At 38.9% G+C, this 23,544-nt stretch overlaps 3 protein-coding genes across 6 annotated transcripts in view; all 3 read right to left on the reverse strand.

The window, feature by feature from the left end:
• Positions 1-3,021, reverse strand: part of LOC107092680 (inositol polyphosphate 5-phosphatase K-like) — a 14,687-nt gene extending 11,666 nt beyond the window's left edge. The window contains exon 1 of the mRNA XM_015387283.1: positions 2,625-3,021. The gene's annotated coding sequence lies outside the window, so the exon portion shown is untranslated. The remainder of the gene's footprint in view (positions 1-2,624) is intronic.
• A 2,667-nt stretch (positions 3,022-5,688) lies between these two features.
• Positions 5,689-10,226, reverse strand: LOC107092690 (smoothelin-like). 2 transcript variants are annotated; one of them, XM_015387295.1, is made up of 8 exons: positions 10,097-10,226; positions 9,541-9,644; positions 9,327-9,402; positions 7,210-7,338; positions 7,085-7,136; positions 6,772-6,886; positions 6,497-6,648; positions 5,689-6,405 (listed from the first exon to the last, which is right to left on the reverse strand). In XM_015387295.1, exons 2-8 carry the CDS (start codon positions 9,619-9,621, stop codon positions 6,252-6,254), a joined length of 759 nt encoding a protein of 252 aa, XP_015242781.1. In that variant the 5' UTR covers positions 9,622-9,644; positions 10,097-10,226; the 3' UTR covers positions 5,689-6,251. The 2 variants fall into 2 exon arrangements, with proteins under 2 accessions (XP_015242781.1, XP_015242780.1); XM_015387294.1 differs by having other exon boundaries at positions 9,541-9,670; positions 10,097-10,221.
• Positions 10,227-12,058: 1,832 nt separating this feature from the next.
• slc35e4 (solute carrier family 35 member E4) lies at positions 12,059-22,644 on the reverse strand. 3 transcript variants are annotated; one of them, XM_015387318.1, is made up of 3 exons: positions 22,499-22,644; positions 18,122-18,732; positions 12,059-14,365 (listed from the first exon to the last, which is right to left on the reverse strand). In XM_015387318.1, exons 2-3 carry the CDS (start codon positions 18,711-18,713, stop codon positions 13,878-13,880), a joined length of 1,080 nt encoding a protein of 359 aa, XP_015242804.1. In that variant the 5' UTR covers positions 18,714-18,732; positions 22,499-22,644; the 3' UTR covers positions 12,059-13,877. The 3 variants fall into 3 exon arrangements, with proteins under 3 accessions (XP_015242804.1, XP_015242803.1, XP_015242802.1); XM_015387317.1 differs by lacking the exon at positions 22,499-22,644 and adding an exon at positions 22,077-22,424; XM_015387316.1 differs by lacking the exon at positions 22,499-22,644 and having other exon boundaries at positions 18,122-19,074.
• Positions 22,645-23,544: the final 900 nt, after the last annotated feature.

The following is a 23,544-nucleotide window of genomic DNA, read 5'->3' on the forward strand; positions in this document are numbered from 1 at the left end:
GATGGCAGAAGAGATCGCACTGATTTATAACAGATTTATTCAAGACATGTACCATCTACCTGCAAATGAAAAAGGGCCTAAACTTCCCTAGGAAGTACAGTCTGCTCTGTCCTTTGTAGATGGCTTTACAGTTAAGTCCTCAGTCTAGTTTGTCCAAGTGAACCCCAAGGTATTTATACTCCTCAACTACCTCCATTTTCTCATTTGATTTTAACTGGTTTCAACTTGATTCTGTTCTGAAATTTCAAAATCATCTCCCTTTTTTTGTTGACATTCAGACACCATGCCATTAAGAGGTTCATTAGCTCTCTGTTCTCAGCTTCTTGTTCATCCTTGATCCACCAAATGACTGCAGAGTCATCCAGTATTTCTGTCCGGTACTGAAAATCTGACGTGCACGGAGTGAAAAGGAATGGAGAGAGTACCGTCCCCTGTGGCGCTCCTGTGCTGCTGACAACTTAATTAGACAGCTGACCCTTCAGTCTAATAAACTGTGGTCTTTTTGTCGGGTAGTCTTTGATTCAGGCAATTGTTGCTGCCTCCACCTGAATCTTCTGAGGTTTCTCACAAAGTCAGTCAGGCTGAATCATGTTAAATATTCTGCAGAAATCAAAGAACATGATCCTCACAGAGCTGTCTGCCTTTTCTAAATGACAGAGGGTTTGCTGAAACAGGTTTATGATGGCATCATCAACTCTACAGATGTCACTACTTTATAGGACCAGAATTTGCTCAAATTAAAGCTGCAAGACTTTTGGGATACACCTCTTCTTCCGACTATATCCATCAAGAGACTTAATGATTTCTTCTTTCTTATATAGCTCGACCTAAGTCAGACGGGATGGAGAGCAACTCTGAACACATTTCCAGCTTTCCAGCAGGGTTCACAGTTGGTTTTATGTACTTTAACTCGTGCTAAGGCATTACCATACATGACCCGTATTGTTGCTTTAAGCTGTATGATTTGAGTCTAGATGAAAAAGCTCCACCTCTATCTGAAGTCCTTTACTGCCTCTAACTGGTTTTCTTACACCATTTCTCTATATTTAGCTCCACCCATCTTCCCATATATTCTGATCATAAGCAATCCCAACAATGATATTTCCACCACCTTACTTCATCAATGGTATGCTTTCTCTGTGGTGTATAGTATTTTATATAAGACCAAGCACTTTTAGAATCTGCCCCTACATATGGCAAACCTCAGGTGCATTACCACTGGCCTGTTGGTTGCTTCGGCCACCAGTGGTCTCTTACAAGCTGTGCCAGCTTTACAGTTGTGATATTCATTTTTAATTTTGAGGTGATAGCCTGATTAAAGAAGACTCATATGTTTAAGGCCTGGGATATTGTTCTATGACTTTAACTTTACTCCTTTAGGATGCATCATTCCCTAAAAAGCTCTAAGGCTTTCTCTGAGCAGCTGGTTTTATACTGACATGAAATCACACAGGTGGACTCCGTTTACCAAGTGAACACCATTTAACCATTCTGGGTGACATTATTTAAGGGTGTCAGGATAAAGGCAGTTTAACAAGAATGTATAGGAATAACATTTAATTTTCCTAGATCAAATGATTAAAGTGGGTAACACTGTTGCTTTGCAGCAATAAGATACTGGGTGCAATTCCCAGCCCGGGGTCTTTCTGTATGGATTCTCTCCAGGTACTCTGCCTTCCTCCCACAGTCCAACAAGGATGACTGTAAGGTTAATTGGCTTCTCTAAAATTGTCCTTAGGTGTGAGTGTGTGCGTGCGTGGTTGTGTGTCTCTGTGTTGCCCTAATCCTACCCCTGCAACAGACTTGTGACCTGTTCAGGGTGTACCCCGTCTCTCGCCCATAGACTGCCGGAGATAGGCACTGGCCCCACCGCGACCTCAACAAAGACTAAGTGGGAGAAAATAGATGGATGGTGATATCTATAATGTCCAAAGGCTTAAGAGAACTTGGAGAGTGTTTTAACAGCAGGGCAAGCGTTGCTGTCTCCCTGTTTTTAAGGCCACTTGTCTGAATTGTATTTGCATATCAGCCTCACAGAAGATTACTGGTCATATTGGTAAATAACTGGGCTGGAAAACTAACTTAATGCTTTTAGATTATGGTTCAAATGAAATGGTGCCTCGTCAACCCCTGACCCCTCTATGGAATGCATTATATTCTCCACTGCATAAGTGAAAGGTGCATTAGTAAAAAAAAATCAAGGATGCATGAGATGGGATGCACAGCTGTGCTGCTGATAAGAGTGCACATCAAAGGATGTCAGACAGACTGGCGCAGGTCACAAGGAGGATGGATTACATTAAAGGAGGGCAACAGACCCACCTCCATTTTACTGTCTGTGTGCCTAACACAGAAACCATACACCTCTCCTTTAATTATTCAACACATGCAAATATCTCTCTGTCTGACAGAGAAACTTGTCTATGACATCCACTTTCAGAGTGGAAACTTTCAAATGCTACAAGAAATAAATGGGCCTTATTTAATATTCCAACCCATGAGTCTGCAAGTCTGAGGAACAGATTTATGTAAAAAAAAGAAAAAAAAAAAAGAAAAAAAGATAAAAGCCTGGACTCAGAAAAGATAAGCTGGAACAGTTTACAAGGAGAAAAATCAAGTCTTACCTCTTATGCGTTTTTTCTAAGTCCAAGGTGAACCGCAAGGGTGATATCATAAATAAACTAAACAGAATAACATTGGTCTCCCTTTTCTCCCATAACACAGTGACAGATTAAAGCCACCAGACTGTCACCAGAAGCCAGGATCGATTAATGGAGCGCAGGCAGCCCGCAGCAGGTCGGACCCGTCGGTTCTGGATGTCTCGTCACGTTGCAGTCAGGACGGGGAGCCGTCACGCGTCGTGCGCCCGGACCTGTGCATGTTGATTCTTGGAGCTAAAATGGAAACCAGTGAGTACAGACTGCAGCGTCCTGATCCTTCCTGCTGGCTGAGTGCAGCGGAGTTGCTGGAGTCGGAGCAGATGCGCGAACAGCGGCATCCCGGCTGCTGTACCTCACCTACCGGGCTGCACCTCTCCATCCCTCCCTCCATCCCTCCCTCATCCACGGATGCTGGGGGCGGGCAGAGAAATTTAAAGCTGCCAAAGTACAGAAACAACAGCGCATCTGTCCTGCGGGGGACGCTTTAATCCGATAACTGTGCGTCACTGATTGGTTGCATTGATCAACATATCAATAAACTATGATTAGTTTCTTCGGCTATAACAGTGTTATAAACTTTATGCACCAGGGAAGTTCATGCATCTAAATGACAACATTTAATACCAAAATCTGCAGCATTAAACATTTTTTTATTCCTCTATATTCAATTCTATATAGTAGCAACACATTAATCATCCCAAATTAAAGTATTTTTTTAAACCTATTATGCATGGGCGTAGGTTTGCATAGGGACCATAGGGACATGTCCCTACCAACATTTTGGACCGACCTACTTGTCCCTACCAACAATAACATGTGAATAGCATGTTTATCATTTACAATACAGCATTGTTGCAGCAGTAGAGGAGTTCAGGATGGAGAATATTGACAGGCAAAAACATGTTTTATCTAAAATGCAACATTTTTATCTATTTTTTTTTTTTTTTTTTTACAATTTTGGTATAATTCCTGCTCTAAATGGGTCGCTCTGTCAGCTAAAGACATGTTTTAGAGTCTCTATACTCCAGTTAATGATTAATTTAATACTAAATTTGTTGACATTATTTCAATAATTGATTAATCCGATTAATTGTTTCAGCCCTAAATAAAATACATGAAATGGGTTAAACAGAGTAACTACATCCTAGATGTACAACTTGTAGAGTGAGGTTAATATATTAAATGCTCAGTGTCAGTTCCTCTTCTAGTTCCAGGGCACATGTAAATACAATGCATTTATTTGGCGCCCCTTGAATCTATTATTTCGCTTTGTTTCATGATACAAAGAGAACATTTAAAAGAGTGGGGTTTTTTTACCTCTTTTTACCTCTGCACAATTCTATATCTTCAAAATAAAAAAAAAAGTATAAATCCACATATAACAGCTATATTTAGACTATAATCTGTTAAATAGGCACAGATTTACCTACTGTATAGTCGCTGGTAATTTCAAATGCAAACCTTTTCAAAGTGGGAAAAAATACCTAATTCCTCATTCATCAGAGCCAGTTAAGCTTCAGTCGTTGATAAACAGCATCTAGTGTGTGTAGTGCTTATAAAATTTGTATAAATGTAGCAAGAAATGCTGCTTTTCTCTTTAAATGCAATACACCCTGATTTCCACGCATGCATATTTTTGCATAGGACCAATGACATCAGACCAATAGTGTCCCTACCAAAGTTGAAATGAAACCTACCCTTGCTATTATGTTAGGCTCAGATGTCCCTCTGCTGAGAAAACTGTTCACGTATTATCTCATCTTATTATTCATTTTTAATTGGGAAACGGTAACCTCCAAACTGGCTCTGAAATATTATGGGAGTCCTGGCATTGTGTTTTGACTAAAGTGCTAAAGCTTGATTTCATATTAGTTATCAAATGAGCCCAGTAATGTATTTTATCAACATTTCACTGTTAAATCTCTACTTAAATCTACTCTTTTCCAATTAATGAAAAACAAAGAGTATAGACAATGCTTTCATAATCAATCGAAGACCTTTTGCTTCCAATCCAGGAAGCTTTTTCAATTCAAAATGTCAGAATTAGAGTTGGATTCCAAGCTTTATAGAGTAGTCCAAACAAAGGCTTGTTTTGGCTTAGAAAACAGGTAAATTGAACCGTTTTCAGAACCAATGGCAGGATTAATTTATAGTAAATGTAGTACTACAAGTTTTAGACATGTTCTATAGATTATAAATGATCAAACAAGTACACATCTAATAAAAAATGTATTATCAAACACATGTCTGGATAGATTAAACGTTCTTGTTTACGCCGGATTAAAGTGAGACAGATCATTCCGTGAGTTTCCTCACATTTAAGATGTTTACACACATTTCCTTTGGGTTTGGTAGACTTATTTTTTGGTAAACATTTAGCTTCAACAAGCTTGTCTCAATACTTTATTGGGATCATGGGTCATTGCTCATGACAGAACATCTGCAAATGCATAAGTGTTTTCTTTAAGGCTCCCTTGCACACACACACACACACAAAAGCATATACTTTTTAAAATCAGAAACAAGGGAATGAAATAGCCCTATTTGTAATAAACCTGTCTATGACGGTCATTGAAGACCCACATATGCTCACAAATTAGGTTATTAAAGTGCACCATTCCATCATGCTAAACATGCCACAACTTATAGTTTCCACCTCCATACTTCTCAGTTAGTAATTTTGGCCAACCGTCAGTTAAATCAGATTATAGTCTATTTCCTATGTTTATAATTCCAACAGAATCATGTCACCTTAAGCATCTGAAAACTGTTATATAATTCTCTTCCTGATATCTTGGCTGATTTCTTTGAAGAATATTCTAACATTCAGCAAAAAAATAAATAAAAATAAATACAAATTTCCATAACTCAAATGGTTTAGGTAAATATTTGGTTTTCACTGTGAAACAAATCAGAGGAAACGTTCTATTTGTTAGAGATGTCAGCATCTATGACGCATTTCAACTTGTGACCCCAATCAGACAATGCTTTTTATAATGCTGCATGCTGAAGACTCAAAATTGGGGACAGTTGGTGGGATAATAAGCACCATGTTTTATTTAAAAACTTTAAGAAATTTTTGTGTTAGAGCAGTTAGAAAATCTGGAAATCAGAGGCAGTTCTATACAGAAAGCCCAATATGTATAGGGACCCGCTATCTTTACATCAAGAATATAACATGGTGTTTGAATTAAAAGAAGACTGTTTTACTCTCTAACATTTAGGCTAAATAATACATTAAATACATTTGCTGTTTATATAAGTTGTATAAAGAAATTGGTATGTATTTACCTCATTCTCAGACTGTTTGGGGTCCCGAGGAGCATCATCATCATCACAAGATTATGCTCAGACTCACAGTGGGATTAATGCAGATGTGTAATCTCATAGGAATGAACTAATCCTCAACACCAGCTGTTCTCCTAAATCACAGACAGCGTCAGCTCTCTATAACCCAACACTGGCCGTTAGTCGCTGTGCATTCATAGTAGAATAATTGTGAATGAATTTTAAATATTTATCTGCAAACAATCACAAAGCCCTGTCCTGGGAGAGTGTTTATCTGTATAAATGGCAGTGATTCTCAGACTCTCAGACTTGTGGGCGTTTCTTGGTTTTGACCAGGCCCTTCTCCACCAGACAGCGGTAAAATTCCTGGATGTATGTGTACACACATTTCCAGTCCGGCTCCTTCATGCGGACCAAGTCTTCAGCATCCAGCAGAGGTGGGCATCCTGCCAGCCTCCTGGGGACAGGATGTCAGCACAGATAACTCAGACATTATGCTCTCAGAAGACTACATTTATTCATGCTTTACTGAAGAAACGAGATCTCACTCTGCAGTGCTGAAAGCCAGCTGAAAGTTGTCCATCGGCTTGTAGGGGTTCAGGGTGGAGTATTCAAATGCATCTGGGAAAAATCGGTGAACCAAGGCGCAGAAGGCTATGCCATCTTTCCAACTAGATGAAAAGTTCTGGATGTCTACCCCCTGTTTTAGTCACAGGAGAGAAGAATTCCAAGAGCTAAGGCCAAATGAGCTTTAGGGACAGAGCTGCACACAGTTAAGATGGGCAGTAAATCACAGCAAAAAGCCAGCGGGATGAATATTTACCTCATATGGCTCTGTTTTGGCTCTACACCAGTCCAGAAGCATTTGTTTGACATTTTTAGCGTTGGGTGGTTCAGCAGAGGAACATTTCTTGAGTGAGACACCAGCAGGAGCGGCCCTGCATAGGAGACAAAAACACTCAGAGATGACCTCACAGTCAAAAAAGCGTTGTTGAAGAAATGCTGTATTTCTGCTGTTAAGTTGCAAAAGTAAGCTTAGTTCTCCTAGTTTATTCAAACAGGTTAAGTTTATTTTTTGGTTATTGTTTTTTTCCCAACCTTGTTCCGGAAATATAAAATCCAAAAATATCACTTACTTGCCTGCTGTTCTGCTGATTGGAGTGGAGGATGATGGCTGACCTGCTGACTCTTAAAACGCAACACATGAATCATCAGTAGTGATATGAAGCAGACAAGCGGGACATCAGAGAGGCAGACCTACTGTTAGTGGCCGCCTGCTGGTTTATGGATGGTTTTCCGATGCTTCCAGCTCCACCGGTTGTTCCTTCTTTATTCAAGACCTGCTGCCTCAGGTCCTGCTGCCTCACCCCACGTTCCTGCTGCCTCTTTTCTGATCAGAGAAGTTAAACTCAGAAAAGTGTGGGAGTGCATTTGTGTTCAGCTGCCTTAAATATGCTACCCCTAAATAAAATTCTGTCTAACCAACTACCTTCAGAAGTGACTTTAACAGTATATATATTCCTACTGTGTTTATCTAATCTCAATATCACTCCATATTTCCTTTGAAGGAGGTTTGTCAAAGAACATTCGAGAACGAACAGCACCATGAAGACCAAGGAGCCCAGCAGATAGGAAAGGAAAAAAAAGTTAATGAGAAGTTTAAAGCAGGGATATATTTTTAAAACACTTTTCCAAGATGAACATCTCACAGATTACTGTTCAGCGTGAAGAGTTTGGGACAACTACACACCTAACAAAACATGACTTATTAAGCAAATGAACAGGAAGGGAAGATAGACATACAGCCCTTGGTAAACCTCAGGAAACATCAGTAACCTTCAGATTCAGAAGAAAAATTCTACAAAGAGGATAACCAAATGTTTTTTTTCTCTTAATAAACCTGTGTACTGGATGAGTGGCAAAAAGAAGTGTAAAGTTGGGAAATCCCGCACAAGAAATCCCCTTCACAGTTTGCTACAAGCTATTTTGGTGGCGGCATCATGCTGTGGGCTTGAGCTAATGGAAGATGAGATGATTGAGACCCAATAAAGGACAATCCTGGAAGAAAACCTGATGGTGGTTGCTAATGGCTCTCAACATACAGTTAGAGCAACGATATAATAGGTTGGATCTTAGCATATATATTATTCTTAAGCCTCATTCTCACTGAAATTAGCGGGTTAACACAGGTTTTTAAACATGGGTCAACCTGCTAACAATCTGCATTTGAGTCCCTTTCCATTGGCTAAAAGAAAAAAAAAATAAAACGGGTCTGACCTTTCGGCCGATGGTAAGCTGCGTGGCCTCTCGACCCTCACTGCTGCTCACTGTCTCTGGTGACGCCATAACGTTGGGTTAGCTTTGATGATGTCACCAGAAATTTGGAAAGTAAACAATATAGAGCAATATGGAAGGGAGCCAGCGTGTAGTAAGTGTGCTTTTTTGTTTCTCTCCTTTGTCCCTCCAAACCCCTGTCACCAATACTGGATCCTTTTTATTGAATGTAAACAGAATTATTTCAGCTTGTTAGATCAGACGCAACTGTCAGCAGGATGTCTGTACATTGGGCTCAATGACATCACATGGATTAGTGGGTCGACCCCTGCCTGGTGCTCCCACTGTGTGCCGATCAGTGCCGAGGTGATTTTAACATGCGTCGCTTGCTGAGTCGTTTGACCAGGTTAGACGGGGGTCATGGAGCTGTCCCCACTCCCACTAAAGGCCAATTTTTCCTGTGTTTAAATTGGTTTTTCAGCCAGTGTGATTTTTTTTATTTCTTTTATTTTTTAATATACTCTAATAATCCCAGAGGGAAATTTCTTCTCTGCATTTAACCCATCCCCTTGGGGAGCAGTGGGCTGCCATTGTGAGGCGCCTGGGGAGCATTGTGAGGTTAAGGGGACTGGGAAGATTAAACTCACAATCTCAGGATTCAAAGCCCTATGCCCTAACCACTAGGCCGCCACTCCCTAGTGGGGTATTAGAACGATCCGTTTAAAGTCCACAGCTAGATTTAGTTTAAAGTCAGTGGCAAGATTTTAAAAGTGCCATTCACACACATTCACCAAGCTCGAGGAAACAATACATTTTGGCTTCTAACCTCCACTGTTCGCTGAATCTGTAAATACAGGTGGTTTCCCGGCAATTTGAGTGTTGATATAGTCTCACTCTATATTAATCTCTTTATACACCAGGGCCAGAACCTTTTTGGATACCTGTTCACAGCCGCTCTCCATCATATCTAAGCTATAAATAAGAATAAGACCCATTATCTAGGTTTGCAAAGCTTGAAGAGAGAGACTCCAGAAAACAACTGCAGCTGTTAAGTGCAAAGCACCACACCTTTCAGTTTTATATGGATGGTTGAAAGAATTTTACCTCTCTTTTTCTTGAGCAGATCCCTCAAAGCAGCACGGATCATCCTCCTCTCTTCAAAATCAGCTGCATTGTCCAGCTGAGGAGAGATTTAAGCGTAATTTATTAAAACGAAAACAAATAAATTACGTTGTTAGTCGTAAGGTAAGGAGAAGAAATGTGGGAATAGTCTTCCTCTGATGCCAGAAGCTATTTACAGGATTGTAGCATCACTTACCATTTTGTTGAGAACTTCTTCATCCTCAATAGAAGCCAGTTTTTCACTAAGTGATGTTGAGCCTTCACTTTTTGACTCCATGTCTCACAGCAAAACCTGGCTGACTGAAATAACCAGAATCCAAGACGATCTAATTTTAAAGAATATTTGAGAGATGAGATTGAATGAAGCAAAGCTAAATTAGTCTTCCCGACATGTAAAAGCAGAACAAAAATTCCCACAAATCATTTTTTTTTTGTAAGAAATACAACGGAACAACGAGGCACAGATATTTCTTACTCAAACATATACAGCTGCTTCAAAACTGAGCAGCTGTGTGACAAATTATTAGCCCAACTAAAGGGCCTCGTATTGCATCAGAGCAACTGGACTAAAGAAGAGTCCTAAACATGTACAAATATAGTAATGTCATGAAGCTGGTTTCTAAAACAATCTGATGGCAGAACTAAACAATCTGCTGAGACACGGGGAAAATATCTTACTCCTGATGTCACAAAACAAGAAGAATAACATTAAAAATGTTCAATTCAGTGGGTAGATGTCTGGTCCAGCTCACCTGTTATCAGGATGAAAGCCAGCCCAGAGTTCTAGAGCAAACACTCCCGTCCCGTTATCTTTCTTTGCTAAACGACTCTATGAGGAGAAGTCTAGGAGATCGCAGCTTAGATCTCAGTGCTTCATAAGGATGCTTGTTCAGGCAGAGAGTTTGGATTGCTTATACGAACCTCCCATAATAGGATGAAGGAGTAGGAGGAGGAAACACACTGAATCCATCCATCTTTGTCACCTCCACCTCAGAGTCTCTGCTCCTCTTGTCACAGGATCAAGGATGATGTGATTCCAAAGGCATCAGGAATCTCTTCGGATTATTGTTTTATTTTCTGAGCAGAAAGACTATTAAAAGAAAATCTATATAATTTACCTTCAGGGTACAGCTGCCAAAAGGGAAACAAGGGGTTAAAAGGGCAATCAGTGAGGAGTACTGCCTTATTCAGGCAAAAGGCTGAACACCAACTGTTTACAGAAGTGGAGAAATCTTTTAAAGGACAGAGAGAGCACATATTTGGAAATGAATTCAGACACTGGCATCTGCAGGAAAAACATGAGTAAAATATCAAACATCATTAGGGATCATTAAGTTTTAAAAGTTGAAAAATCAGGATAATGAATATGACAAAAGATAAACTGCTCCATCTAGTGTTCAACTCCCAGAACTGCAAAGATCAGTAAAGCAAAGCATGGGTGAGTTCAGAGAACCTCATCTAGCTTTCCTCTAAAGCACTGGGATCGGAGACAATGTTTCTCCTAAACTTAACATCACATCCTAATAATGAAACAGTCGCATTCCTTAATTTCAGTGTCGTATTAAAAAATATATACTGAAACCATAAGGTGATGTGTTAAAGCAGTTAAAGGCAAACTCATTTGATGTATGCATCTCTATACATTTCATTACTGATGTTTTGAAAACATTCTCCCCATTTTTTCATGTTAAAGCCACTAAATCTAAATGTTTTTTATTGGAATTTTTCAAGACACATCAGAAGTTTGCTCATCTAAAGAAAGAAAAAACAACTCTAAGAAAGTAATCTGTAAATTCAGCTCTTATGACTGTAGTCGGTGTTTGAAGATTCAACCTTCTGCTTCTGTTTCCTCTTCAACAGTAGTTTTTAGAGATTCTTTACTCTATATTCAGGTGTGGAATTTTAAGGATTATTGTTAAGCATGAATATATTATGATCCTACCTATTTCTATGTTTAGACACTCTCTTGCTCAATAAGGTAAGTTTTTCTCTAGTTTAAAAATGTTTGCCTCACTTAACAGGTTTTCTTTTAGGGTTACCTTTTCTAGCTTCACTTAACTTACCTGTTTTATCATCACTCCTAAATATTTGTTCCATAAACCCATCCATTGTATTAGGGTGTTTGTCTAGCTTCACCTTATTTTTAACATAGCATTTTGACTGGAGAACCTCCTGCTTCAGCTTGACTGGGCCTTCAGTGACAAACTGCAAAAGGACTTCTCCTTAAAGCCTTTTTTCAACAGCGGTTTTCTTCCTGCCACCGTTCCATAAAGGTTAAATCTTTGGAGCATAAGAATCTTCTTCTACCTCCACAGATTCTCCAACCTGGGCTATGAATGTCTAACCATGCATAGCTTGGCTACTTGTCTGGTTCTGCTTTCTACTCCATTATTTGAGCTAGATAGATTCGTCTTAATACGTTTGTAGCTGAAGCACACTTTCCTTTTCAGGTGTTGATCAGATTTAGGCATTAAGCCTTGGAGTCTGTTGGGTGACATAATTCTTAACACTAACAGGCCTTATATTAGGGGTCTATAGCCTGAAAGGTTCTTATGTTAGGCTTAACATAACAGTGAATTTGTTATTATTTTCCCCCTACTGCTGCTAAAAAGATTAGCATCATAGTCTAAAAACAAAACCTTGGCCACAAACGTAAGAATTTATTTATGTCAGTCAGCTTTGCAAAGAAAACCACCAAATTATTGATGAGGGGCTTGAGTTTCTTTATTTGTTGTTCCAGTCCAGATAATTTAACTCCTTCTTCTCTTTAGCAGGATGTCCAAATAAGGCATAAGGCAAATGAGTCATTATTGGAGCATCTGAGTTTAAACCAGCCGAAAGGGACTAAAAAATACATAAATAAAAATAATTATTTACATCCATCGAGCTTTCTATTCAGAAACAAAAATTTACAAATGAACCACTTTGAAGGCAGCAACTCTATAGCCCTCTGTGCAGCAGAAGCATTGTTTCCCATGTAATATTAATGAGAACAGACATTTTTTTTTACTTATGTAAACAGAATAGATTATAACGGAGAAATTATAAAAATCAATAGCAGTGATATGCAACATTATTAAGTTTTGGATATTACTGAATGAACATCGAGTTAAACAGGTGAGGTATTTCATGTGAGACCAGTTGAAATGTGTGTTACTTGTTCTGTTTATCTCCGATAAATACAGAAAACCACAGAAAAGCAAGCAAACTGTTGGATTTCTTTTAACATTTAAAACCGCATAAGGTTAACCTGCTGTGTTAAATATTTTGTCTGTAAATGGCACCCTGGCAATATGCTAACTTTTTTTTTTTTCAGGCAAAACATGAAAAAAACTATAATGGAAAATTTTCATACAGGAATTATCTGTAAGATCTCAAACTCTGTGCAACAAACATGAGGTGCAAACTACAAAAAGTAAATATTTGTCATAAAAAAACATGCTGAATTGAGGGTGGGTTATTTGGGATAGTAATAGGAACAGCTTCATGCAGTCTGAAGGTTTTGTTCCAAAAGGAAAGCTGAAAGAGAAATGTCTTGACTTGAACAACGCCTAGAGCATTTACAGACAATTTTTGCCAACATTCTCAAAATAAAGAAATCCATATTTTTTTGGGTATAGATACCAAAATTATTTAAAACTCTAAAAATAAAAAGAAAAGGGTTCAAAAGAAATGGTAAACTTTTTTTCCTCTATCTTTTCCACAGGGGGAAAAGAGAGCTAAAGATGAGCATCCCTCCTTAGAGAACCTGTGACACTAATTATCAAAGTATGCTGCGAGGAAGACAACGTGCTCCTGGAAAAGATAGAAGTAATTGAATTAACTCTACAGAGATTACTTCAGAACAGAAAGTAGGCCTTTCAATTGGGGAGTCACAGAAAGGTTCATATTGGAGAACAAAAACACAGATCAGGCCTCTTATTAAATATGTGCTTCAGTAGAGAAGAGACATTTTTAAGCTCAACAACATCCGTTTCTTGTTTCACATAAGAAAAAAAAAGCTGCCATTAAAATCTCAGTCCCTGTCCACAGTGCAACAAGGTAGGAGTCGGGTAACAGTACCATAAATATAGCTTCCTAATACAAGCTGAGCTTAATCAGGTTCAGAGCATTTTTTTAAAAGTCCCTGGTAACCTGAACATCACTGCAGAAGGACAACCGCCACCGAGAGACGCTGATTACAGCCTTCTGGAGCTGGAACGTTTTTTGTTTCTTTTTCACAGTGGAGTAGTGCGAGGGACAGTCAGTAACTTCAGAGGTATCAAACAGTTCAGTGTGCTCATGCATGCATTTAGTGTAACAGGCAAGTTAGGAGTGCTTTTTACAGATAGGGAATACATTTGAACCTTTTCCATGAAGAATGATAATATTTGTTTTTCTGTGCACACTCAGATTTTGCCACAAAATACGCAGGCGTTGGCACAAGGGGGTGAAAATGAGCTGCTACTCCATCTGAGACTGGAACCACTAAAATAGAACAAAATACAGCAGATCCTGTACTTTTTTTAACTTTATACTCTTTATGCTTTCAGTTCAGTCTGTTTTGTCTTCTTCTTTTCCGTCCACTCTCTGTGTATGGTTTGTTTTCTCAACTCCATCGTCTGCCTCTGCGGGCTTAGCGCTGCGAGCATCCATGTAGCTGACGATGAACTCAGAGTTCTGATAAATGAGCATGCCGGACAGCGTCAGCACCGCTCCGGCGCAGCTGAGCGCGGATAGCTCGCTGCCAAACAGCAGCTGAGACAGGAGGAGGTTGCCCACGATGTTCAGGTTACCCAGGATGTGCAGGGTGACTGCCGAGGTGAGCGTGATGACGCAGCAGCTGGACAGGTTGTACATGACCGATCCCAGACAGCTGAGCAGGATGAAGACCCACAGGTGACGGTCGTAGTGCAGCGGCGACTCCAGCATGGCCCAGTTTTCTAAGGCCAGAGCGGCAACGGCCAGGATGCAGAAGCTTGGAATGGACATCAAGTAGAGCAGGAACACAGAGTTGATCTTCTCCTCCTGGAGCAAAATACCTGAGAAAAAAAAAAAAGAAGAAATAAAACACATCGTATTTAAAGGCCAGATATGCACTATATTGCTTTTCAACTTCACACAGACATCCCCTTCTCCCTCCAAAAGAGTTTCATATAACATTGACCCATGCTTTACAGCTATAACAGCTTGAGCTCTTATTATTGAAAGGTTCTACATGTGAGAGTTTTTTATATTTTCAGATCATTACTCCAAAAGTGTATCTAGAAGGTCAGACACCAATGTTTGATGAGAAGACCCAGCTAACAGTGTCTTCTTTATTTAATCAAGATAAGGTCAGGCGCCTCCACCAAACCAATCATTAACGTCTTAACATACGTTTTTTTGTGTGCATTTTTTGGAGTCTTATTGTAAAAGAAAAAGTCAATTTCCAAACTCTAACGGAGACAGCTCTACATCAAAATCCCCTCTACTCCAAATGTCGTACTCAACACACTGAGTACCACACTGGTCTATTTTCTCACTAGAGAGGGGAAAAAAAGCAACACAGCAACAGACATTTTTTTTCAAGCTGCTCTGCAGTGAAAACCTTCTGTCAAATAAAATGTGTAGGTCTGCAGCTACTGACTCTGCAGAAAGCTGTTAATTTCGGAGCAATAACAGCCTCAGAATCCACCCACCTATTTCTATCATTTTAGTTAGAATTGCAAATTCTTTGTGCACTGTTGGCAAAGCAAGAATAAATGTTTTTAAATCTGTGCTATTTTACGAGCCTACTCCTTGAAGTACACCCTCCTGACATCTCACAGATAAAATTAGATGTTTATGTTACATATTACATTACATTACACCAGACTGACAGAGTACTATCAAAGAGAAGAGTCTGATGCCTTCACTGTCAGTAGATAATGGGCTCTGCTGTATAAGGCTTGCTAATGTCTGGCTAATACAGATGAAGCAGAAAACTGGTTGATCAGTAAAAGCAGATTATTTTGTTCATATTTCCAGACTTTCCAGATTAGGAATGACAATGCTGTTTGGAGTAGTGGGGGAAAAAAGAGACTTAGGATTCTATTTTAAGTGTCAGGAAAGTGTTTGAAAAATCCAGTCAAAGGAAGCTGTAAGATGTAAAAAACGCTATTAATCTATTTTCTTCTGCATGTCGAGACAAATCTGCGCCCCATTCAGTCAGTCAGAGAGAAGAAGACTTTCAGCTGACTGAAGTAAGGTTTAACAGAGTACAGCAAAGGTATGGTTTATGCTTTTCAGTTTCCAACCTCATCCTGTCCAATAACATGATGGAAGTAACATTTAAATGTTAATACCTTTTCAGAATCTTAAGAGTTTAGAGAAAGATTTAGATTCTCCAGGAAATTATAAGCCTTTAACTTCAATAGAACAACCACTATTGAGATGCTGAAGGCAGTTGTTGACAATATCTACTACCGGTAGTCTATTTTATTTTTGAATTAGAACCGTTGGATCTGACCAGTCAGACAAAAAACTTTTTCTGCTTTTGTTATCAGGAAGCTGCGTGTTTAGCTTTATCTTTTCTTAGACCAGAAACTCTGGTTTTCATTGACTGACAGTTGAATTTAAGTATAAAGGCAGTGACAACTGAAGAAATGTCTCCTCATCTGCAAGCGTGTTATGATGTGATGATTAAAGAAGCTGAGCAGAAAACAACTATCAAGGAAGAAACAGAAACCAGGCCTGCAATGACAGCAAGGCCTCAAACTTGTCTGTACACTTTAAAGTCATGTAACCAAACAGCCTGCAGCGTTAAAGTCCTGCAAAATAATAGCACTTTATGGGTCAAACTGTTCTTATTTCAGGATGTTTCTCACAGTTTTCCACACAGCAGCCGTCTTCGCATTTTCAAAACCAGCATATTCTTAAGGAAAACACATTAGTCCATGAAAGGAGACAGTTCTTGCATCATCTCTACTATCATGATCATACAGGATGTAAGCTAACCCTAAACAGACCTATGAATGTGTTGATCTAATGAATTATGTGTCTAAGACAATTTGTTTTTAGGATCCACAACTAAAAACCGTGACTTCCTGGTTTTATCTCTTCTCTGAACAGAAAAGTAAACCCTATCCAGCAGCATCATGTCCTGTTCCTGTTTTTATAGTCAAATCAGACGGATAAGTGATCTTCAAACATACGTACAGGCAGTTGATTATGGGAATATTGCAAGACAGAATGCAAAGCTCATCTTTAGAAGGCATGCTTCATACCTCTTTAGTGCCAACATAGACAAATGTGCTTCTGCAATATTGAGGGTTTGTTTTCCATTTATGTTTCTAGAAAGGTTCTTTTTTCAACAAAATTATTTCAATTTTTGCAGGTGTGTTGCTGACTTTGCTGGAGTGACTTTACTGGAAGCCTACCTATAGCTCACAAGCTGCTCACATGTCATCAAACATTCATTTGAGGGTTTAATAAAAAGCTGTACTTGACCTGAGATGGAAACGGAAATAGAAAACACAGGGGGGAATGAATTTCTGCCAGGGGGAGGACCAAAATAGTCACTTGAAACCTGAGGCTACATCATGTATGATTTGCTTGTTTATATATTCTGGTCCAAATGAAACAGCCGTACTTAATGTTCCCTCCAGAACCCTTACTTAAGAGGAAGGGTACATCATGTGCCGTGTTTCACCGAAGAACAAGTAGAGGTATGTTGACCCTTAGGATTAGAATAAGGGAGGGTTGCACAGGTTTAAGGAACTTATTTTATTTCAGTTTACCAACTAAAAACTGGTTTTCATCAGAACGTGTAAAATCAATTTAAAATATTCAAACATTAAATATACAAGAGCTTCTGGAAAAGGATCCTTCTACTGGTTTGAGGAAAGCAGGAAGGAAGTGGGAGATTAGTTCCTGCCCTTTCCTGCTTCTGGTTTCCTCAAAATATGCACATGTGAATTAAGACACATTGCATATAATAAATCATAAAAAAACACAAAACAAAATATTATAAAAGATCAAAACTTCAAGATCTGTTTTTGTTTTGCCTTCATTTATTAATTAAACTCATGTCAGAACTAAAGGACAAGAAGAACTCAGCTGTGATGCAATGAGGGCCCAGAAGCCAGCAGCTTCAACTTAGCTGATGCAACAAATGATTCAGTAAGCGCTCTGAACATGAGATAACTAAACAAGTTGTTCTACATGTAATCAGTACATTTTCAAATAAAATGTTCCGTTTTTTTTCCCCTAACCACTTGATAAAATCTTAAATCTTCTCTAGAAAAACATAATTTCTGTTTAAATAATGACTGCTCAATAGGTGCCTCAAGAGTTTCCTCAGTTTTCCGAGAATTTCATTAAACTCAACCAGAAAACACAAAAAAACCAAAGAATTCATCTGGTGACTCAGATCCTAAAAGGTCAAATTATACAAGATGTTGACTGTTTCTGGATCAAGAATAATTATGAACTGCTGGAAACATGAGATCAGGCTGTAAGCAGACTCTGCTGACTCGCAGACATGCAGCAATGTTTTTTATTATGTTCCCTGAGAAACCAGGAAGCACGCTGCTGTACCATTCCACCTTAATGTGAGGGTGCGTCTGGAATGAGCAGTGAATCATCAACTTGTAAAACGTCCCACAACCACAGAGTGATCTGGCGTCTGGAAGGAAACTCTAAAAAAGCTCCCTGAAGTTGCTAGCCGGTCAAATACATAAAAAAAGGACTCTGACTTAGTGGAATCACTTAATTACATCTAAATGCCATTCAACTTTGATGGGGTGAAAATGTTAAACTTTAAACATGGTACTCACTCTGCTGAATGGACTTGACGCCCCTCAACATGGTTGCTGCAAACACAAAGAAGCAGCCGGTCTGATCGAACTGGACCTCTCCCATAATGCTGAAGGACGCTCCCAGGCAGATGGGCATCATTGCCGTGTATTTGATCATGTGATGCTGCTTACCCAGGATCAGAGAAGAGATGGCCAGAGTAAAGAGTGGGGTGGTGGTGTAGATCATTTGTGCAAATGAGAGCTGTACATAGTTTAGTCCAATGTTTCCAAAGGCGATACTGGCACAGAAAGTCAGACTCAACAGAAACACTTTACACTTCGCGCTTGGGGTTAGCTCCTGCTCTGCTGTCCCTCTATGTCGGATCAACCGTAGTTTGATCAGCCCGTAGTCCACCACTATGGCTGTCAGCATGTGCAGCGCTGACAGCAGCAGAGGGTACCTGAAGTTGTAAACTGCAAAAATCCATTTGTTGAGGCTGGAGATGGTGGTGCCGGTCACCAGCCAAACGATGACGGCTGAGAGCAGATGGAGCATCTCTCCAGGGGGCCGCCTCCGGCTTCTGTCTCGCAGGGTCGCCTCGCATTTTGTGAGGCCATCGGCGCTGATCATGTTCGTTGCATGGTGCTCTCTGTAAGGCAAGCACATGTTAAGCTGGTTCTTCTCATCTCCAAAAAGAGGAAGTTTTCAATCTGGAAATTCTTTTTAAAAAAAAAGAAGACGCAGCTGTTTTCCCCAAAGAGGTTAACTAGTCTTTGTTGTCTGTAAGAGATGTGTTTCCATGCATCCCCTAAGAACACGTGTCCTTAGTTTGCTTGACAGCCAGGTTGTGTAACTCACCCTGTGTATGTAGGATGACATATGATTTAGTTGGAAAACAGTGAAGGGGAAGGAGGAGGAGACTGGACTGTTTGGGGAGGGCTGGAAAAACAGAGTAAATCTACGGCAAGTCATATTGCCAAATAAAGAGTGAACCAGTCATAGTTTAACAACATAATTCCCCTCTAATTCAAGACAGTAATTTAAACAAACGATTTTTTTCCGAATCCATTTTTGTTTTGTTTTTAGATTGATAATCGATAATGATTGATAATGATCTGTCACTTTCACAAACTGCAACAAAACAACAAGTTGCTGTTGATTCAGTAGTTAGTAGATAGTAAAGTAAAACAAGATGCTCTGAACAAAAACTGCATAAAGCTCTAAAATGATTTAATTCACAAAATGAAAAGATAACTGGACTTTAAATTTAAAAAGAGTAAGTGGCAGCTGCTCTTAAGCATGTGGAACAATTTAAACCTTCTCTTATTTGCAGAGTGGCTCTCATTTTGGCACACTGGTAGACTTTAAAACGTGAATGGCTTGCTCAAGGTCATACCACATCATGGACTTTTATGATAACCAATACGAGTTCAGAACAAAATTTACATTACCATTAGCATTAGTTTTTTTTAATCAGAGGCATATTTTTAACTCCCCATAAAAGTCCCCATTATAGAGTTTAATTAAAAGGACATCTTGCTTGCTTAATACAAGACAGGTTTGAAGATTACTCAATGTTGCTGCACATATAAGCAGACAGTGCATTCATTCAAGGAGTTAACTGTGAAACCATGGCAAAACATTAATGCACACAATGTGAGATATGCATCTTGAAACAAGTGAAAACTAAGTACATAACCCTAATGAAAGAGAAGTAGCTCATATTGATAACACTCTTTATTTTAACGAGGCAACAAAAAGATTCAGGCTCTTAAAATCTGGACTAGGTTTTCACGTTCAAATAACCAAATTCATATAATAAAATAATGCAGCAACACAGGGGGATCCTCATCTCACATTATAGTCCTGGAAAAAAATGTGCAGGCCTTTGAAAAGTGTTGGGGGAGAACAGTTAGGGCATATTCTGAACTGTTCTGTGGGAGAGTAGAGGTCCAATTCAGGTGGTTAAGTGAATAAACTCTTCTCTAAAATAGGGTAATGTTCATTCAAATAAGTTTAACATACGACAAAAGGCTGTTTTGATAGAACAAACAGGATGCTTTTCTTCCCTTAAACACAAAAGCTATCTATACTGCATCTCGCCAGGTCCACCAGGCCAACAATGACCCTAACGACTCCCTTTTCAGAGGCTAGTAACTGTTATTGCAAGCCAGCGGCCTCAATGACTCCCCATTACTAAGGGGTGGACCTGTTCTTTTGGTTCAATTAGCATGTTTTCTAAGCCATAACAAGGCTTTGTTGGGCAACTCTATGAAGCTTGGAACTCAACGCTAATCCAGACATTATAAATTGAAAAAGCTTCCTGGATGGGAAGCGAAATGTCTTCAAAGTTGGAAAACAAAGTCCAGTGGGTTTTTTTTGGTTTTTTTTTAACTTTTTTGGAATGAATCTAACCTGGATGACTGAGAATGTAGGATATAATGTAGATGTGTGAATGTGGCCTTGTCTTTCAAAGTGACTTCATGACTTCTATTCAAGTTTTCTGGTATCAGATTGCAAAACACAGAGGGATATTATTCACGTTGGTGACAGTGCAGCGTATTCTATAGCCACCAGGGGGCCTACACCATGAAGCTGCAGGGGTCCGTTTCACAAAGCAGGTTTACCAAAAACTCTAAGATGTCTAAGACAGAAAACAGGGAAACTCTGAATTTACATGTTAACAAAGACAGTTTCCTTAACCTCTGATTTAGTCACCGTGGTAACATTCTTTCCAGAGCTAACCTGGTCGGTAGCAGGTTTTCTTCAGTAAACTCGGAGTTTCCTCTGTCTCTGCTCTCCTTACAACCAATCACGTTGTTTTATTTCCTGATTTTGTCAGATTTTTGTCATAGTTTTGTGCATAATATATATATATATATATATATATATATATATATATATATATATATATAATTCACTAGTTCCATTTGACACATTAGGTTTTAAAAACTAACACTGAATGTCCGTTAGATGAGAATCTTAGTAAAGAATTATCAGCACTTTTTCCCAGAGAATACAATATTTATACATGGGCATGAGATTACTTGTTTTTGGTTTGTTTAATGAGCGAGATTTTATTTAAGTATATTTACAGTACATGAGGAACTACAGAAATTATTTTCAGATTACACTTAAATAGATTCATTAATTCCACAGGGGAAAATTTATTACTTTAGGTTTAGGATTCACTCTTTGATTACAACCTATTCACAATTTAACTAGAAAATCACTCTTAGAATGCTAACCTCCACCAAGCAGCAAATTTTGCCCCATATTGTGACTTAAATAAAACTCGTACGCGATCTGGATCATTAGCAGATTTTATAGAATTTTTCCTTGACATGAGGTGCCCCTTTAACGCAGCATGTTTCTGCAGCCTCTGGTGTTTGTCCTGCTCTCACCTTCTTCATTCACTCCACTTTCTTGTTTGATTAGCAGATCGAGACTTTGAGCATAAAAAAACTCAACTAAAAACATAACCTCCATGGTGGAGGTAAAAATGTCCTTTAAAGTAGGATACCATGGTTAGAAAGCTGCATTTCAACTTGCTTCTGAATTGATGACTACCAATAAAGGAAATATAATACCATTTCATAAAATCTCAGCTAAAACTACCACATCAATGCTGTTTTAATTAAAGCATCAAAAATTGTAGGTTTACTGGTACCGTATTCTTTCAACCATCTTTAATCTCAAACATGAGTAATAAAGAGGTTTACGCGTTGACGCAACGCTTTGATTATATCTTATAACAATCTGCCATACCATCCTCTTCTCCAAGAGGGAGACTTGACGGATTGGTTATTGTCATCATGCAGTTATGGAGCGACAGGGACCACACAGAGTATGATGCATCCACTATAAATAGTAGTGCTGTAAACATTACGACACATTTGGCGGAGCTGTTTTAATAGCAGCAATTTTCCTTGTAACCGTGAATTTGACACACAATAAGAGTTAGTTCGCATTTCATTCAAAACAGCAGCTTACCTTATTGACAGTTTCTCTTTCACTTAGAAAGGTGATATCCTGTGAGTTCTCTTAGTGCTGTCAATACAGCTAAAGCTTTGGTTTCATTTGCGCATCAATGCGGCGACTGATTTTCCCAACCGTTTCAGTGAAATAAACGTGGCTACTTGGCCACAAAAAATAAAACAGTACTGCTGACAGCCTAAGTAACCGAGTTATGCTGTCTATCTCTGCACAGCTGTAACTTGACAACTATAAATGCGCTGATGTTAGCTAGCACCCTTCCTGCGACTGCTATGTTAGCTAACGGCAGGTTGTTCGCTTCAAAACATTGGCCGTTTCTCCTGCTTTACTTCTCGCGATAATAGCGCCCGCTGGTCTCGCGTGATTTTAAAGTATTTCATCAACGTATTTAATCGGGATGAGGGGATCTGTGTTCCTACCTTGTTCCAAGGGTTCCCTCAGCATCCTCAAATCGCCATAATAACGAAGCGCTATCGACCAGTAGAGTGGGAGGCGTGTTTCATTATTATTTAAAGGGCTATGCCACGTCTTTTTTCTTTTTTAAATAGTTTATTCTAGTGATGAGTCCGTGCTTGCGTCGAGCCCATAGAGCAAAAACTGCTGTATTGGTGCGCTGTGGTTTAAAGAAAGTAATGTGATCGATACAGGAGTTGTTTTTAACGACTGACACCCTAAACTGTTTAAAAACCTATCTGTCGCAGGGGCGGAGTTGGATGGGGGGCCAGAGGTGTCCATGGCCACCCCTACCATTTTTTTCCCCTCAGCAGCAATACTCTGAAGGGGAATGTTCAAGCTTATTAAACATTTTTTCATATATTAACAAATAATGATAACAGAAACACTGGTTAATTATGCATATCAATGTACAAACATTAAAGATGATTTAGAATTCCTGTTCTTTTCAAAACAAAATTTTTAATTATTTGGGGTAAAGATAAAATTATGTGTCTCTGTAAGTCATCTAGGAGTCTTCAGTGAAATCATAGATAAATAACTACTTTAATAATAACTTAAAAATTCATTAAATGTGGATATTAGTAGATTTAAATATCATTTTTTTTGCAGTATGATTATTGATAAAAGTAGGTAATGACAATGTAAAATATGTTTGCCCCAGAACTCAAACCTGAAAGAATTGTGTCCAATATACCTTTTATTTACACAGCATAGATGTTTAAATATATGCATCTATTTGTAAGCAAAGGCTGCAGGAAAGTATAGTTTGTCTTTATCTAGAAAATATGGATGTTTTGCTTGTTGCTGTTGAAATAGAGGAGATTGACCCTGAGGTTCTGGTGCCTTTCAGCAACCTTTCAATGTACATTAGTTATTGATTGGCCACCCCTATTAGGATTTTCTGGCTACGCCTCTGATCTGTCGACATGATCCATCTGGTAAAAATGTCTAGTCTTTGCGGTTTATCATTAAAATTATGAATAATTTTGGAACGTATTAGCTGTTCCGT

This window comes from Cyprinodon variegatus, unplaced genomic scaffold (genome assembly GCF_000732505.1).
Source record: "Cyprinodon variegatus isolate N-32 unplaced genomic scaffold, C_variegatus-1.0 Scaffold390, whole genome shotgun sequence".
Taxonomy (NCBI): Eukaryota; Metazoa; Chordata; class Actinopteri; order Cyprinodontiformes; family Cyprinodontidae; genus Cyprinodon; species Cyprinodon variegatus.

Bases quoted from the DNA above. Each gene is read 5' to 3' on its own strand.
- LOC107092690 (XM_015387295.1), bottom strand. From the start codon at position 9,621: ATGGAGTCAAAAAGTGAAGGCTCAACATCACTTAGTGAAAAACTGGCT. The intron at 7,339-9,326 runs GTAAAATTCTTT...TTCTCTGATCAG, and splicing joins TCTGCTCAAGAAAAAGAGAG to AAAAGAGGCAGCAGGAACGT. The intron at 6,406-6,496 runs GTGAGATCTCGT...TCCTGTCCCCAG, and splicing joins CTGGCTTTCAGCACTGCAGA to GAGGCTGGCAGGATGCCCAC.
- slc35e4 (XM_015387316.1), bottom strand. From the start codon at position 18,749: ATGTGCTTGCCTTACAGAGAGCACCATGCAACGAACATGATCAGCGCC. The intron at 14,366-18,121 runs GTGAGTACCATG...TTTTTTTCTCAG, and splicing joins CGTCAAGTCCATTCAGCAGA to GTATTTTGCTCCAGGAGGAG.